The 13,166-nt window shown below is 50.2% G+C and overlaps 1 protein-coding gene across 9 annotated transcripts in view; it reads right to left on the bottom strand.

Moving 5' to 3' along the window:
• P2rx7 (purinergic receptor P2X 7) overlaps positions 1-13,166 on the bottom strand; it is a 42,458-nt gene that overhangs the window by 17,548 nt on the left and 11,744 nt on the right. For all 9 annotated transcript variants that reach the window (XR_015446224.1, XR_015446223.1, XR_015446225.1 and 6 more), the window contains exons 2-7: positions 10,230-10,395; positions 9,017-9,085; positions 5,931-6,003; positions 4,240-4,336; positions 1,863-1,943; positions 1,213-1,342 (exon numbers count right to left, since the gene is read on the bottom strand). Coding sequence is in view for 4 of the 9 variants with exons in the window: in XM_004843831.4 (XP_004843888.2) it covers positions 1,213-1,342; positions 1,863-1,943; positions 4,240-4,336; positions 5,931-6,003; positions 9,017-9,085; positions 10,230-10,395 (616 nt within the window). In the remaining 5 variants the exon portion in view is untranslated. The remainder of the gene's footprint in view (positions 1-1,212; positions 1,343-1,862; positions 1,944-4,239; positions 4,337-5,930; positions 6,004-9,016; positions 9,086-10,229; positions 10,396-13,166) is intronic.

The following is a 13,166-nucleotide window of genomic DNA, read 5'->3' as shown; positions in this document are numbered from 1 at the left end:
ACAAGAGAAGGTCTGTGAGCCCGCGGGGCCCTGGTGCTGCAGCCCCAGCCGTCACCTGCGCTGCAGTCACACACTCAGGGAAGGGAAGGGTTGCATTTAGGGTAAAAAGGGCTGATGGAAGATTTCAGAGCCGTAAATATGAGTTGAGTTACTGTGCCAGCTGTCCAGGACACATCGCGTTTAGGGTTTTGTTGTTGTGTTTTGAGACAGAGTCTCTCTGTGTAGTCCAGGCTGGCCTTGATCTCACTATGCAGCAGAGGCTGGCCTGGAACTCACAGTGATCTCCTGCCTCAGCCTCTCGAGTGTTGGGATTATAGGTGTGCGCCACCATGCCTGGCTCCTTGGAGTTATTTCTAGAATATAACATCCAACAAATCATTCCTGCATTTGAAGCATTTCTGCCTTGAAATTTTTAGTGCCCCCCATGAGAGATGAAGGTGAAACTTGTCGGTTTCATAACTCTCTGTTTTCTCTTCAGTACTCCCATGAGGAAGGCTCCTGGCCCTGTGAGCACATGAAGGATCTTGAAATGGGGAGCTGATCCTGGGTAATCCAAGTGGGCCTTAAGCACTGCTCTTATAAACACTCATGTCCTAAAGACAAGTGCTCTCCTAAGAGAAGGCAGAGGGCAATCTGATCAGAATAAGGCACTGTGCCCTCTGAAGCAAGATGCCCCGATGCCAGCTTTACAGATGGAAGGAAGGGCTACGAACCAAGAAATGCAAGGGGCTGGGCACTATAGCACCTGCCTGTAATCCCAGCTACTCAGGAGGCTGAGGCAGGAGGATGGCAAATTTGAGCCCAGCCTGGGCAATTTAGCAAGATCCTCTCTCAAAATAAAAAGGGTGGGAGGTACAGCTGAAGGCAGGACGTGTATTCTCCCCTAGAGCCTCCAGAGGGAGCCTGGCTCCACAGTCGCCTTCATCTCAGCTCAGTGACACTAATTTCAGACTCTGACCTCCAGAAATACCGAAAATTGGTTGTTTCAAGCCACAAATTGTGGTCATTTTCCACAACGGCTACAGGAAATGGACACCCCAGGCGGCTCACTCCTAGGGTTGTGGGTTGAGACGCAGCCATACAGGCAAGGTCCTTGGCCTGGTGCAGGGGTTTATCAGACACCCAATGCACGAGAGCCATTTTTAGGACGCTGTGGCCTGACCTCCTGGTCGCTCCTGGATGCGCACCCCTCGGTGCAGAGACCCCACCCACCTTGATGGCCACGTCTGAGAAGTTGTCTCCCGCGTCCTGGAAGATGTCTCCTAGTCGGAAAATGGGACACTGGGTATTCTTCATCTTGTGAAAGGTACACGAGGTGTTCAGACCAGGGAGGATATTTCTCCTAGGCGGAATTGAAAGCAAACAGACACCACGCTGGCGTGACCTGATGTGGCAGCCAGACTCCACGAAGGTCCTGGGACCCCTGCCTCCCTGGGGAACATCTCTCACATTGTGCCAGGGTTGGTCTGTGACCCACAGCATGTGGCGGGAATGATGGGGCATCACTTGCCAAGACCGTGGCTTCCATCTTGGTTACTGTCATCCTGTATTGGCCCCTTGCTCTAGGGAAGCCAGCCACCATGTCCTAAGCATACTCAGCCACCTTCCTGCACCACATGGGAGAGCCTGGAGGCAAATTCCCTACCCCATCAAGTGTGGGAGTGACTGCAGGCCCAGTGGACAGCTTGACTACCACCCGAAAGACCGAGTCAGAACCACCCAGCAAAGACATTCCCAGGTTCCTGAACCACAGAAATCATGGTGACAAGAAGTGTTTGTAGTTTTGGGCTCCATAGGTTTGGGATCATTTGTTACACAGCATAGGTAACTGACTGATACAGCCAGGCATTTTGGGCACTTACGTGGTGTAGTTGTGGCCAGGGAAGTCGATGTTGTTCTTGATGAGCACAGTGAAGTTTTCAGCGCTGCTCAGGAGTGCAGGCCTGGGGAGAGGGTTAGGGATCAGCAACTTCAGGGACCTAGAGGGGTCAGTGGACCAACGGGGCCAGAGGCTTCTAGTTCTGTAGCTTTGTGCTTTAGTCTTTAGGATCCATGAAGAGAAATGGATAGAGCCACTTAGTGGACAAAACCTTCAAAAATTCTCCATAAGGCCGGGGATTTAGCTCAGTGGTTCTGGTGCCTGCCACGCAAGCGCAAGGTCCCGAGTTTGATCCCTGGTACCAAAAAAAAAAAAGAATCTCCATAAAGCCTTGAGCTTCTCTAACAATCTCTCCCTCTCTCTGTCTCCGTACTAGGGTCTGAGCCCAGGGCCTTCACACTGAACTACATCTCCAATTCCTTCTTCATTTTTTTTTTACTGTAAGGCACAGTTTTGCTAAGTCATTAAGTTGTCTAGGCTAGACTCGAACTTGTGATCTTCCTGCTCAGCCTCCCAGAGCGCTGGCATTGTAAGCATGTGTCAGAATTTTTCCCTTCTTGAGGCTCCATGACATTTATAGTGTCACCTTTTACTCTCTGATGTAACTGTTTATTTAGATATGTGCAGTGTTTTGTTGATAAATGTTTAACAGCCAGGTCTCTAGGGGAGAAAGGACCTAACAATATACAATGTTTGCTGATTATTGCGGGGCCGTGGCTGGTTTCCCATTGCCCAGGGGACATCTGAAGCTGGGAAGGGATGAGCATGCTACACGTCCGGGACTGTTACATTTTACATGAGAGGTCACATTTGCTTTAAATATCTAATGCCTGCTACATAGTGGTGGATTTGTTGAATGAGCAAGTGAATCATCTTGGCTCATTCATACAGATGAGGAAACTGACATTCAGGGGTTGCAGGCCCAGGTCAGGTCACTGTGCAGCCCGGGGCCAGGCACTGGGAGCTGCATGACATTTATCTCATGGACAAAGTTGGTAGCAGAGCAGAACCGAAAGCCAGAGTCCATCAAGGGATCCTTTGTTTTGAACCAAGAACTACTCGGGAGTAGGCTGACATCCCACCCATAGCGTCCGATCCTTTTGTGCCAGAAACTTCTGTGACCTAGAAATGAATCTGGGCTGAGAATTGAGGGCCAGGCAGGATGACACTGGCCTAGACATTGGCCCGGCCCCCTACCCGCCAGCATGGGACAGGAAGGCTCATCCTCTGTTGCTCACCCACAGAGGGAGCAGGGCTGAGTCACTCTGCTGTAGGCAGCCACTAGGCACGTATGGCTATTTCAATTTAAATTTAATTAAGACTTTTTTTCTTAATAACAGAAATTCAACTTAAACTGGCTTTAGATTTGGGGAGGTATTGGGGATTGAACACATGGCCTGCTAGGCATGCTCTACCACTGAATTATATCTCCAGCACTCTGACTTATATTTTTCCCTCCAGTAAATGAGGCATCCAGCGTTTCTAGCTTCAGGCAAGGCTTGATCCAGCTGCTCAGTTGCAGTGGCCACATTTCAAGTACTCAGTAACCACATGTAGTGGTCATATTTTTTTGGACAGTGTGAGTACAGAACATCCCCATGATTGCAGAAAGTTCTATTGAACAGTGCTGGCCTAGAACCACTTATCACATTCTAGGGGCAGATTGTGTGTGTGTGTGTGTGTGTGTGTGTGTGTGTGTGTGTCTGTAAGCCAGCCCTGTGTCTCACTTTACAACACCTGACCAAGTTCATCTCATTTAAACAGCCCCACGAGGTAGGTACAGTTAACATCCCCATTTTCCAGATGCGACTGCCCCTCAGAGGATAAGCTTTCCAAGGTCACACAAACTGATTTGTTAGAGGCAGGATTTGAATCCAGGTCTTTCCAACTCTTCCCTGCTGAAATGCATTGGCCCTGTGCTTTCTGAGATCTGAGTTCCTGACTGTGTGTTAAAGAGGAAAATGAGTACAGGAGCCCCAACCTGTACGTCCTGCAGGCATTTGAGAAAACTTCCTGTTCTCTGCTCCACTCCCTTTTCCCCCGCTCCGCTCCCTCTTCCCTTTCTCCCTCTTCCTTTCCATTTCTCCCCCACCCCACCCCCGTCCCTCCTCCCTGCCCTTAGTCACTCAGGGTGGCACTGGTTGGTCACAGCACTCTGCTGCAGCACCACAGGAAGGGTCTGGGAGTGCCCGGGAAGGTGCTGGGCACTATCTTAACACGTTAACAGCTAGCACGGCTCAGGGGACACAGGGTGTGCTGAGCACGGTGCCTGGCACAGGGTTCCCCAAGCCAAGAAGAGTCAGGACTCTGGTCACTGCTGAGGCCCCGTGTCTGTCCCTCTTCCCACCCAGGCAGCTCACCGGGGGGCCTCTTCCATGGCCTCGATGGGACACCAGGCAGAGACTTCGCAGGTCTTTTTGGTCCCGCTGTACACAACACACCTGCCGGTCTGGATTCCTATGGGGTCCGGGGTCACAGAACCGGATGTGAGTGGACCATGGGGAGGAAATTCCCCAGAGACCACCGTGGACCCCACCCGAGCAGCTGTAGTTCCTGGGACCCCATCCTTTTCACTAACACACTCCAGACAAAGCAGACAAAAACAGGACGCCTTTATCTATTTTGTGTGTGTAGTACTGGAGCTAGAACCCAGGGCCTCACACATGCTACAGGCCTACCACGGGACAACATCTTCAGCCCCTTTTCCATGTTCTTGAGACAGGATCACAGGATGTTGCCCGGGCTGGCCTTAACTTGTAATCCTCCTGCCTCAGCCTCCCAAGTAGCTGAGATTACAGGCATGTATCACTACATTTGGCAAAAGTAAGCTTTTAAAAAGGGATGATAGGGCCGGGGATTTAGTTCAGTGGTTCCGCTGCCTGCCTTGCAAGTGCAAGGTCCAGAGTTTGATCTCCGGTACCAAATAAATAAATAAATAAATAAAAAGGGATGAGAGAGAGAGAGAGGGAGAGAGGAGGGTACTGGATTCAGTTGGTCCTTTTGGCTTTTTTTTTTTTTTTTTAACAAGGGAAGATCCTGAGAGGGAGCAGACTGACTCCTCTCACTTGGTACACGTGGACCAGAACTTGACTTCTCAAATGGGCAGCTCAGTCTCTCCAGGGTTACAGCCCATCCAGGGAAAGCCATGGAATGATCCTGGGGGATCATTCCATGATGTCAGAATGAGGAAGATTTGATTAAATGGCGACCCATGTTAACACAAGCTCTATGCCAACTCAATATATACATATTATGGAATAGAATGCAATATTTTAAAATTAAATTTTATTTTATTTTATCCTATGCCATGCAATATTCATACATTGTATGTGTACATTATAACCACTGATTGTTTTGTAATGTTTGTTTTGTTTTTAAGACAGGGTCTCACTACATATTTTAGGCTGACCTTGAACTCATTATATAGCTCAGGCTGACCTTGAACTTGTAGCGATCCTCCTGCCTCAGCCTCCAAGTGCTGGGATTACAGGTGTGCACCACCATGCCCGGGAATATTCTTGTGGTTTTGTTTTTTTTTCTCATGTGCTTTTTTCCCCCCTCAATGCTGCCAAGTGAACCCAGGTCCTCACACAGGCTAGGCAAGAGCTCTGCTGCTGAGAGCTACACCCCTGGCACTGTCCTGTATCTTTTTAAGTTAGAAAATGAAACGAGGTTGTTCTTCAGGTTAATATGGATTCTGTCCCCAGGCTTCCTGGGGGTTCAAGGTCATGCTCCTCCAGCTTTGGGGAAATTTAGCAGAAATTTAGAAACCTCAGAAGATGCAGTGGGCCATGTGATTTTCTACCAGTTTGACCTAACCATGCCTGGGTTGGAGGAACTTCTCTCACTGGAACCTTGGGGTCACATTCAAGGGCATGGCTGGTCTGCCCGGGACCATGCCCAGGGCATGGGACAGACACAGGCTCCCCTGAGGTGTGGTGGTGGTGGAAGAAGGAAGCTGAGAGCCAGAGGCCAAGACCTGAAGCAGACACTGAATGTCACCAAGATGCCAGACCAGCCTCCGCGGCCTCAGGGACAGAAACAGCGGTACCTTTGCTTTGTGGGTCCATCCATCCCTTCTTACAGCCCCGGTCCGAGGAGCAGAGTGTCCTGGGTGTGGGGTACTGTGGAGAAGGACAGGGCAGCGGGAGTGAGCAAGAACGTCACCGGGACTTGGGGACACTGATGTCCACGTCCACACAGCGAGAGCTGTACACCAACTACTCACGGCCAACCAAAAGTGGAAATGGACCAAGTGTCCACTGCTGACGAGTGGACAAATACAGCATGGCTGAATCTTGGAAACACCACACTGGGTGAAAGAATCCAGTCACAAAAACCCACTTCCTGTGTGACTGTGTTCCTAGGAAATGTCCCCAAAGGCACAGCGGTGGGACAGAAAGAGGCTGGTGGTTGTCAGGGGCTGGGGAGGAGCAGAGATGGACAACAGATTTGACAAGAGTTCTTTCAGCGACCATGGAAATGTTCTGGAGTTCGAGAGTGGCAACAGTGGCAACGTACAGAGAGACTAAACATCTCTGCACCGTATACTTTAGAGAGACAGTTTTATGGTATGTGAATTATGTCTTGGTAAGAAATAAAAATGTAAACAGCTAGGAGCCGTGGTCAGGGCCCTGTGGGGGCAGGATGGGGTGGGACAGAAGGTGCCAGGGACATAAACTGAGGGACACCAGCTAGCGCTTTTTCCCAGCCTGGGAGGATGAGGCCAGCGTCCTTGCGGGGCTTTGGGACACAGTGAGGGAAGACAAAGGAGATGGCTCGGTCTCTGCATATTGAGGAGCGAGGTGGTGACGTGGGCGTGGAGAAGCCACTGTCCCCAGGCTTGGGCAGACGTTCAGGGCAAGGACCGGGGCTTGCAGCCGGGCACACCTGGGTTTCAGGACAGCAGCTACCTTTCTAGCTAAGTGGCTTCAGCTGAGTCGCTTCACCTCTCTAAGCCTCAGTGTCCTTATCTGTGAAAGCAAGACAGATTATGCTTCTCCTGATCGCAAACTCCTGTTCTTTTTTCTTCCCAGATTGCCTTCTTCCTGTCACCCAGCAGGCCTCAGAATCCCTCTCCTTATGACCCCGCAAATGAGACTATGAATCCTTTGACCACAAGGCCTGGGTCATATCTTTGTAGCCCAACTGCCTGCCAGACACATACAAGTAGTATTCTTGTTTTGTTTTGTTGTTTGAGACAGGGTCTCACTATGTAGTTCAGGCTGACCTTGAACTCACGATGTAGCCTAGTTTGGCTTAGAACTCATGGGATTCTCCTGGCTCAGCCTCCTGAGTGCTGGGATCACAGGTGTGCACCACCATGACTGGTTACATACAAGTAGTATTCTTTTTTTGGGGGGTACCAGGGATCGAACCCGGAACCTTGCACCTGCGAGGCAGGCAGTGGAACCACTGAGCTAAATCCTCAGTACAAGTAGTATTCTTGACAAACATGGAATGAATGAATGAATGGTCATTTACTGTGGTTCATGGACAGTCACGTTTTCATTATCAGTTGGAAGAAATTTGTAGGAAAAAAACCAAACCAACTCTATTTTGTGCTCCAAAAGACATTTTTCTAAAATTAAAGAAAAATATTAGTCCTGCTTTATTCTTCTCTCTTGTGATTTTCACCTGGACTAAGGGTGGCCACCAGTTCTTTTTTTTTTTTTTTTTGGTACCGGGATGGAACTTGGGTCCTTGCGCTTGCAAGGCAGGGGGCGAAACCACTGAGCTAAATCCCTGGTCCAGCCATGAGTTCTTGATGACCCTCCTGGTTGAGAGGTAGAGCGTTTCCCCCGCGACTCTGGACAGTGCCATGTCTCAGGGCAGACCGGACCCAGCCGAAGGGTCCCAGAACCAGCTCCCTCCTGAGCCTTCAGAAGGCCTGGAACCCCTGCCATTGGGCCCTGGGGACCCTGTGCTCCAGTTCGGAAGTCTGGAGACAGCATGTGGACAGACCCCGTAGGAAGGAAGAGACTTGAAAGTTCCAGGAGGGAAGAGATGCCTGGCTGTCCCCATGTACCAACCAAGCCTCCAAATGGCACCTGCTGCCATGTGACACAGGTGTCGTGAGAGAACCTGAGTGAGACTGGCAGCAGAACTGCCCAGCTGAGCTCAGCATACTGCTGTTCAAAGCCCATCAGGTCCAGGGTGAGAATATCTGTCTCAGTGTCCCACTAAGGCTTGGCCATATTTACTGCATGATGGACACATCATAGGCATCTATCTGCTCGTGTCTTTCAACAATTCTCAGAGCTGGTGTTAGTGTCCCCTTTTGCAGATGAAGCCACCTACTCGAGGTCATCAAGCATGGCAAGTTTTGAGTCGTTAGCAGCCTGGCTTCCGAGCCTCGGCTTGTCACCTCCGGGCTGTCCCAGCTCTGTTCCCTGTGAGTCTCAGTAACTTGGAAAGTGTCTCTGTGTACATGGGGGGGTGGGGGTGGCACAGGGGCGCCTGGAGTGAGGGACGCAGGAGAGCCCGGACCCTGAGCTGGATTCGGCAGGATGCTGCCAGGAAGGGGCGTTCAGAGGGAGAGGAGCCGTGAGTTCAAGGGGAGATGAGGCCTCCTTCCAGGTGAGGCACCAAGGGAATGTAAGCTTGGTTCCACATTTGGTCACAGGTGACAAAGACTGTACAAGGAGAGCACTTTTACCCAGAGCCCCTGAACCTGTAGCAAACAAGGTCTTGTTACCAGAGGGGCCTGGTGAGCAGGAGCCTACAGTGAGGCCGGTCCTGCCGCAGGGCAGGCAGAGGGCCTGGCTGCCTCAGTGTTAGGGGCGGGCCCCTGGGTGTCGCCCAGATTCACTCGGCTCTTCCGGCTCCTCCCCCAAGCCAACTGTATGACTCTGGGGAAGTGCTTTAACCGTGAAATGGGGCTGGGGACGCTGGCCTGAAGGTGTTGGGGTGCCATTGAAACCTGCATCTAGTTATGCATTGCCCCGGGCTGCCCAGGGAGCCAGGAGGGCAAGGGCAGGACCTGAGTGCTACAGCCGGAGGCAAGGGGGACAAGCAAGGAGAGCCATCCTCCTTCTGCCCAGCTCTGACCCACAGAAAAGGCAGTGATGTCCCCTTTTCCGTCGCCTGTGACCTGGGCCTCCCAGGGAACCCTCATCACCCGGGTCGCTGCCTCACCTGGGGGCACAGCCGCTGCTCTTGGCCTTCGGTCCTGAGATAGTTTGTCATCACGAAGAAAGAGTTTCCCTGCAGAGAAAAAGGAGAGGAGAAGGAACTCAGGAGGCCGAGAACAGAGCTGCTTAATCATAATGACACAGCTCGCTAAGTGCCTGGGGGCGAACCTTCCACTCTTTCTTTCAAGCATCTAGAAATCTGGTCTGTTGGCAACGTGCAATCCGCTGAGGGCTTAATATCAAAGCTGCGTGCGTCGTCCTGCTGGGGTGAGGCGAGCAAAGGAACAGTTGCACGGACTCCATGGTCCTTTTCCAACCCAGCCCCAAAAGCAGCCATTTCATTTTTCTGACACAATAAAATTGCATTCAATTGAAACTCCGGAGTCCTGGGCAGCCACGGGCGGAGTGTGGGCTGCATCCTGGGGCGCTGTCCAGATTTCTCAGGACTTCATGAAAGGGCACCCGCTGTTCGAAATTAACAGACAGCAGCTTGAGCTCGGAGGGTTTGCGCAGGCTTCCTGCCTCCCCTGGCTGCAGACCCCTTTGTCCCTCCCGCCTCCACCTGTTCCTTGACATCCTCAACTCTAATTTCTCCTTTTTTGGCGACTGCTTTCATTTTCTCTGCTTGTGAACTGAGCAGCCACGCCTGTTCTCTGAGACCGAACCTTCTCTGTCACCTACACCCTTCTTTCACGGATAAATTTACCAGGAAGTGTGTCCCAGGGACCTGGGGTGACCACAGATAATGCCCAAGGCCCGGCACTGTCCAGGTGGTGAGTCCACCGCCCTCTCAAGGCCAGGCCGACCTCGCTGGCGCTGTGACCCTGCTTCTAATGAGCTGTGCACACGGTGAGTGTGTGCGAACCAAATTGTGTTGGAACGCACCAGGACGCACTGCTATTTTGGGAAGCCCTGTAGGACTTGAGCAAAGAGGCCTCTTCTTTGAACTGCTAGCTCTGGCCCACTTTTGCAGTTTTTAGGTTTTCTCAGTTGGGATTTTTTTTTTTGTACTGGGGATCGAACTTGGGTCCTTGCCCTTGTGCAGCAGGCAGCAAAATCACTGAGCTAAATCCCCAGCTCTCAGTTGGGATTTTCACAGAGCTTTTTAAACAGGGCCAGTGTTTTTCTGAGTGAGCCAGCTGAGTCCCAGGGAAAGGGGATGGAGCCCTGGTGACAGTGACCAAGGCTCAGGCCTGGGGGAAGTGCCGGGTGCTCACCTGCAAAGGTAAGGTGTAATCCGCAGTGTCAAAGACCCTCTGCACTGCCTTCTTCGTTCCATCGGCCACCTCCTCTCTCACCTCCGCTACCCCCTTCACCTTGGTGTGCACGGAGCTGATGACGGGCTCCTTCCGCTGGTACATCTTATCACTCACCAGTGCAAAGCTAAGGGGCAGACACAGAAAAACATAGATGGTTTTCTCAACGGAGGCTCAGTGAGGCTCTGAAGTTCGCCTCCTTTCCAGATCCTTGCTGTGCTTCTCTGTGACTCTCTTTCCTTCACCAAACAGGAACAAAAGGAATAGTAGCTGTACCTACCTCAGGGGATTATGAGGATTAAATGAGATATGCATGCAAATTCCTTAGCATAGTATCTGCTGTGTGATGCACACTTAGTACAGGAAAACTGGTGTCCCTTTTCCTAGCTTTAGTATCATCTAATGTACACCCTGATTTTTTTTTTTTTTTTGAGACAGGGTCTTGCTATGTAGTCCAGGCTGGGCCCAACCTCCAGGTGATCCTCCTGCCTCAGCCTCCCGAGTGCTGGGATTATAGGCATTCAGCACAGCACCTGGCAACATCCCAATTTTAGAACGGTTTCTCTAATAATAAAGTCTCACTCCAAGTCGGCCTGCCAGCTTTGTCCTGGGGCTCAGGAACACATGGGTACTTTCTCCTGTCTCCCAGAATCTGGTGGGTCAGCCACCTGCTTTTCAGAAGCACTCACCTGCTCTATAAACAATATCGATGCTAGCAGCTCCTTTTTCCTGAGCACTCAGTGAATGCCGAGTGCTCTCTCAGAGGCCTCTCATTTACTCTGCATGGCCACAGTGAGACAGTCACTAGGACCGTCATGCCTGCGGATGACCGAATGGCCCAGGGTCACACAGACGGCGGCAGAACCGAGGTCCATGGCTAGCCAGCTTTGGCCCTCTTAACCCTGTTCATTGCTTGACCTGGCTCGACCTCTAGGCTCCTGCCCTACAGTCAGTACACACGCTATTCATACTTCCGTAAGACCGTGCCTAAAAATTATTACAGGGGAGGAAGACCGTAGAATTAATAATTAAAGATGGTAGATTCTGTCCCAATTTTTCCAGTCTTTCCTATCTGTGTTAGTTACCTTTCTCTCGTTGCTGAGACAAAATACCCAGCACCCAAAGTCAGTGGGGAAGGGGTTTATTTAGCTCACAGTTCATAGAGGTTTCAGTCCATACTCACCTGGCTCCAAGGCAGGGATGGCAAACAGGTGTCGCAGAGGAGAAGCAACATGGCACACACAAGGTAGCAAAGGGAACAAGGAAGTTTGACAGCATTTTCCTGCCCCTTTTATTTTATTCAGACTGCGGGATTGGGGCGGTGCCAAACCAATCACTCACACATAGAGATTTAGTAATCACAGGCCCTTAACCCCAGCATGACACATTCCAGATTCAGCCACCTCTGACAGAGAAAGTCTCACCTCATCTGCATGAGGCTTTGAGGGGACATTTACACACAAGCCATAACACTATCTCGTTACCCTGAATAACCAGTTTGTTTTAAATGCTCTGTTTACACACTCAGCATCTGTTTATTTAGCGTCTTCTCTGCCCACCCCAAACGGTATTCTCAGGACCTAAGAAGTCTAAGCCTAGGGCTGCCCTTGATGAGCGGAGCTCAGGAAGCCAAGCGGACAAGCTGTGGTCCCAGCTGTTCTCAACCTTGGTTGAGCAGAAAACCCTCAGGGAGCTCTTGGAATTTCGGCTCTCACTGGGTGTGATGGTGCACATCTCTGACCCAGCACTTGGAAGGCTGAGGCAGGAGGATCACCTTGAGTTCAACCCCAGCCTGGGTTCTAGGTCAGCCTGAACATAATGAGACCTTGTCTCAAGAAACAACAACAAAACAAAAAAGGATTGCAGCTCTCCAGTCCCATCCCGGAGACTGCTTCAGTCAGGTCTGGACAGTTACCCACATGCCAGCGTATGTTTGTCACTGTTCCACGGTACAGTCAGGATGCTGGCCCTGGAGAGACTCCTGCACAGATAGCTGCTATTTGGCAACAGCAAGTACATTTGGAGAAAAGCATCTTTAGGGCCAAAGAGTTAACACGTTTAGGGACCTACCTGTATCTGTCATCCATGTGCCCCTTGTACACAAGTTGTGTACAAGGATGTGTACTCAGCATTGCTTGTAAGAGGGAAAACTGGAAATATCGTGAACCCTGGATCAATTGTTGAATTGAGACAGTGGGGGGCTCCGCAGCACTGGAAATGAGCTGACTAAAACTAATCAATACGGAGGAATACAAAGTCATGCAAACAAGGCCAGCTACAGTATGACAGAAAGTTTAAAGAAATCCAAAGCAGCACTATACACCCAAATGAATACTTGTACAAAAAAAGTCCACAGAAGTGCTATTCATAATAGGCAAGATGTGGAAAGAACCTAATGTTCATCAGTAGATGACCTGATAGACAAAAGTGTGGTCTATCCATACAATGTAGTATTATTGAGCCAGACCAAGGAAATACTGACACAATTAAAATGTGGATACGCCTTGAAAATATGTCTGCCAAGTGAAAGAAGCCAGGCACAGAAGGCCCCATTCATCCAAAGTATCAGAATAGAGATATACACAGAGACAGAGAGAAATGGGCAATAACAGCTAATGAGTAGGGGATTTCCTTTTAAGGTGATGGAAATATTTTGGAACTAGATAAAGGTGGTTGTTATAAACATTACAAATGTACTGAATGTTCCTGAATTGTTCACTTTAAAATGATTTTATGTTATATGAATTTCACCTCCATAGAGAAAGGTAAAATATATATTTACAGACCTAGACATATATCTGTAAGAATATCAAAACAAGGGAACAACAAACATCGAATTCAGGATGATGTTTACAAGGGGAGAAGAAAGGATGGAATGAAGGATGGGCTTGCAGCGAT

Source organism: Heterocephalus glaber, unplaced genomic scaffold (assembly GCF_053883595.1).
Source record: "Heterocephalus glaber isolate CG9 unplaced genomic scaffold, H.glaber_assembly_v1.0 deba00001687, whole genome shotgun sequence".
Lineage (NCBI taxonomy): Eukaryota > Metazoa > Chordata > Mammalia > Rodentia > Bathyergidae > Heterocephalus > Heterocephalus glaber.
This window is presented reverse-complemented; position numbering and strand designations above follow the sequence as displayed.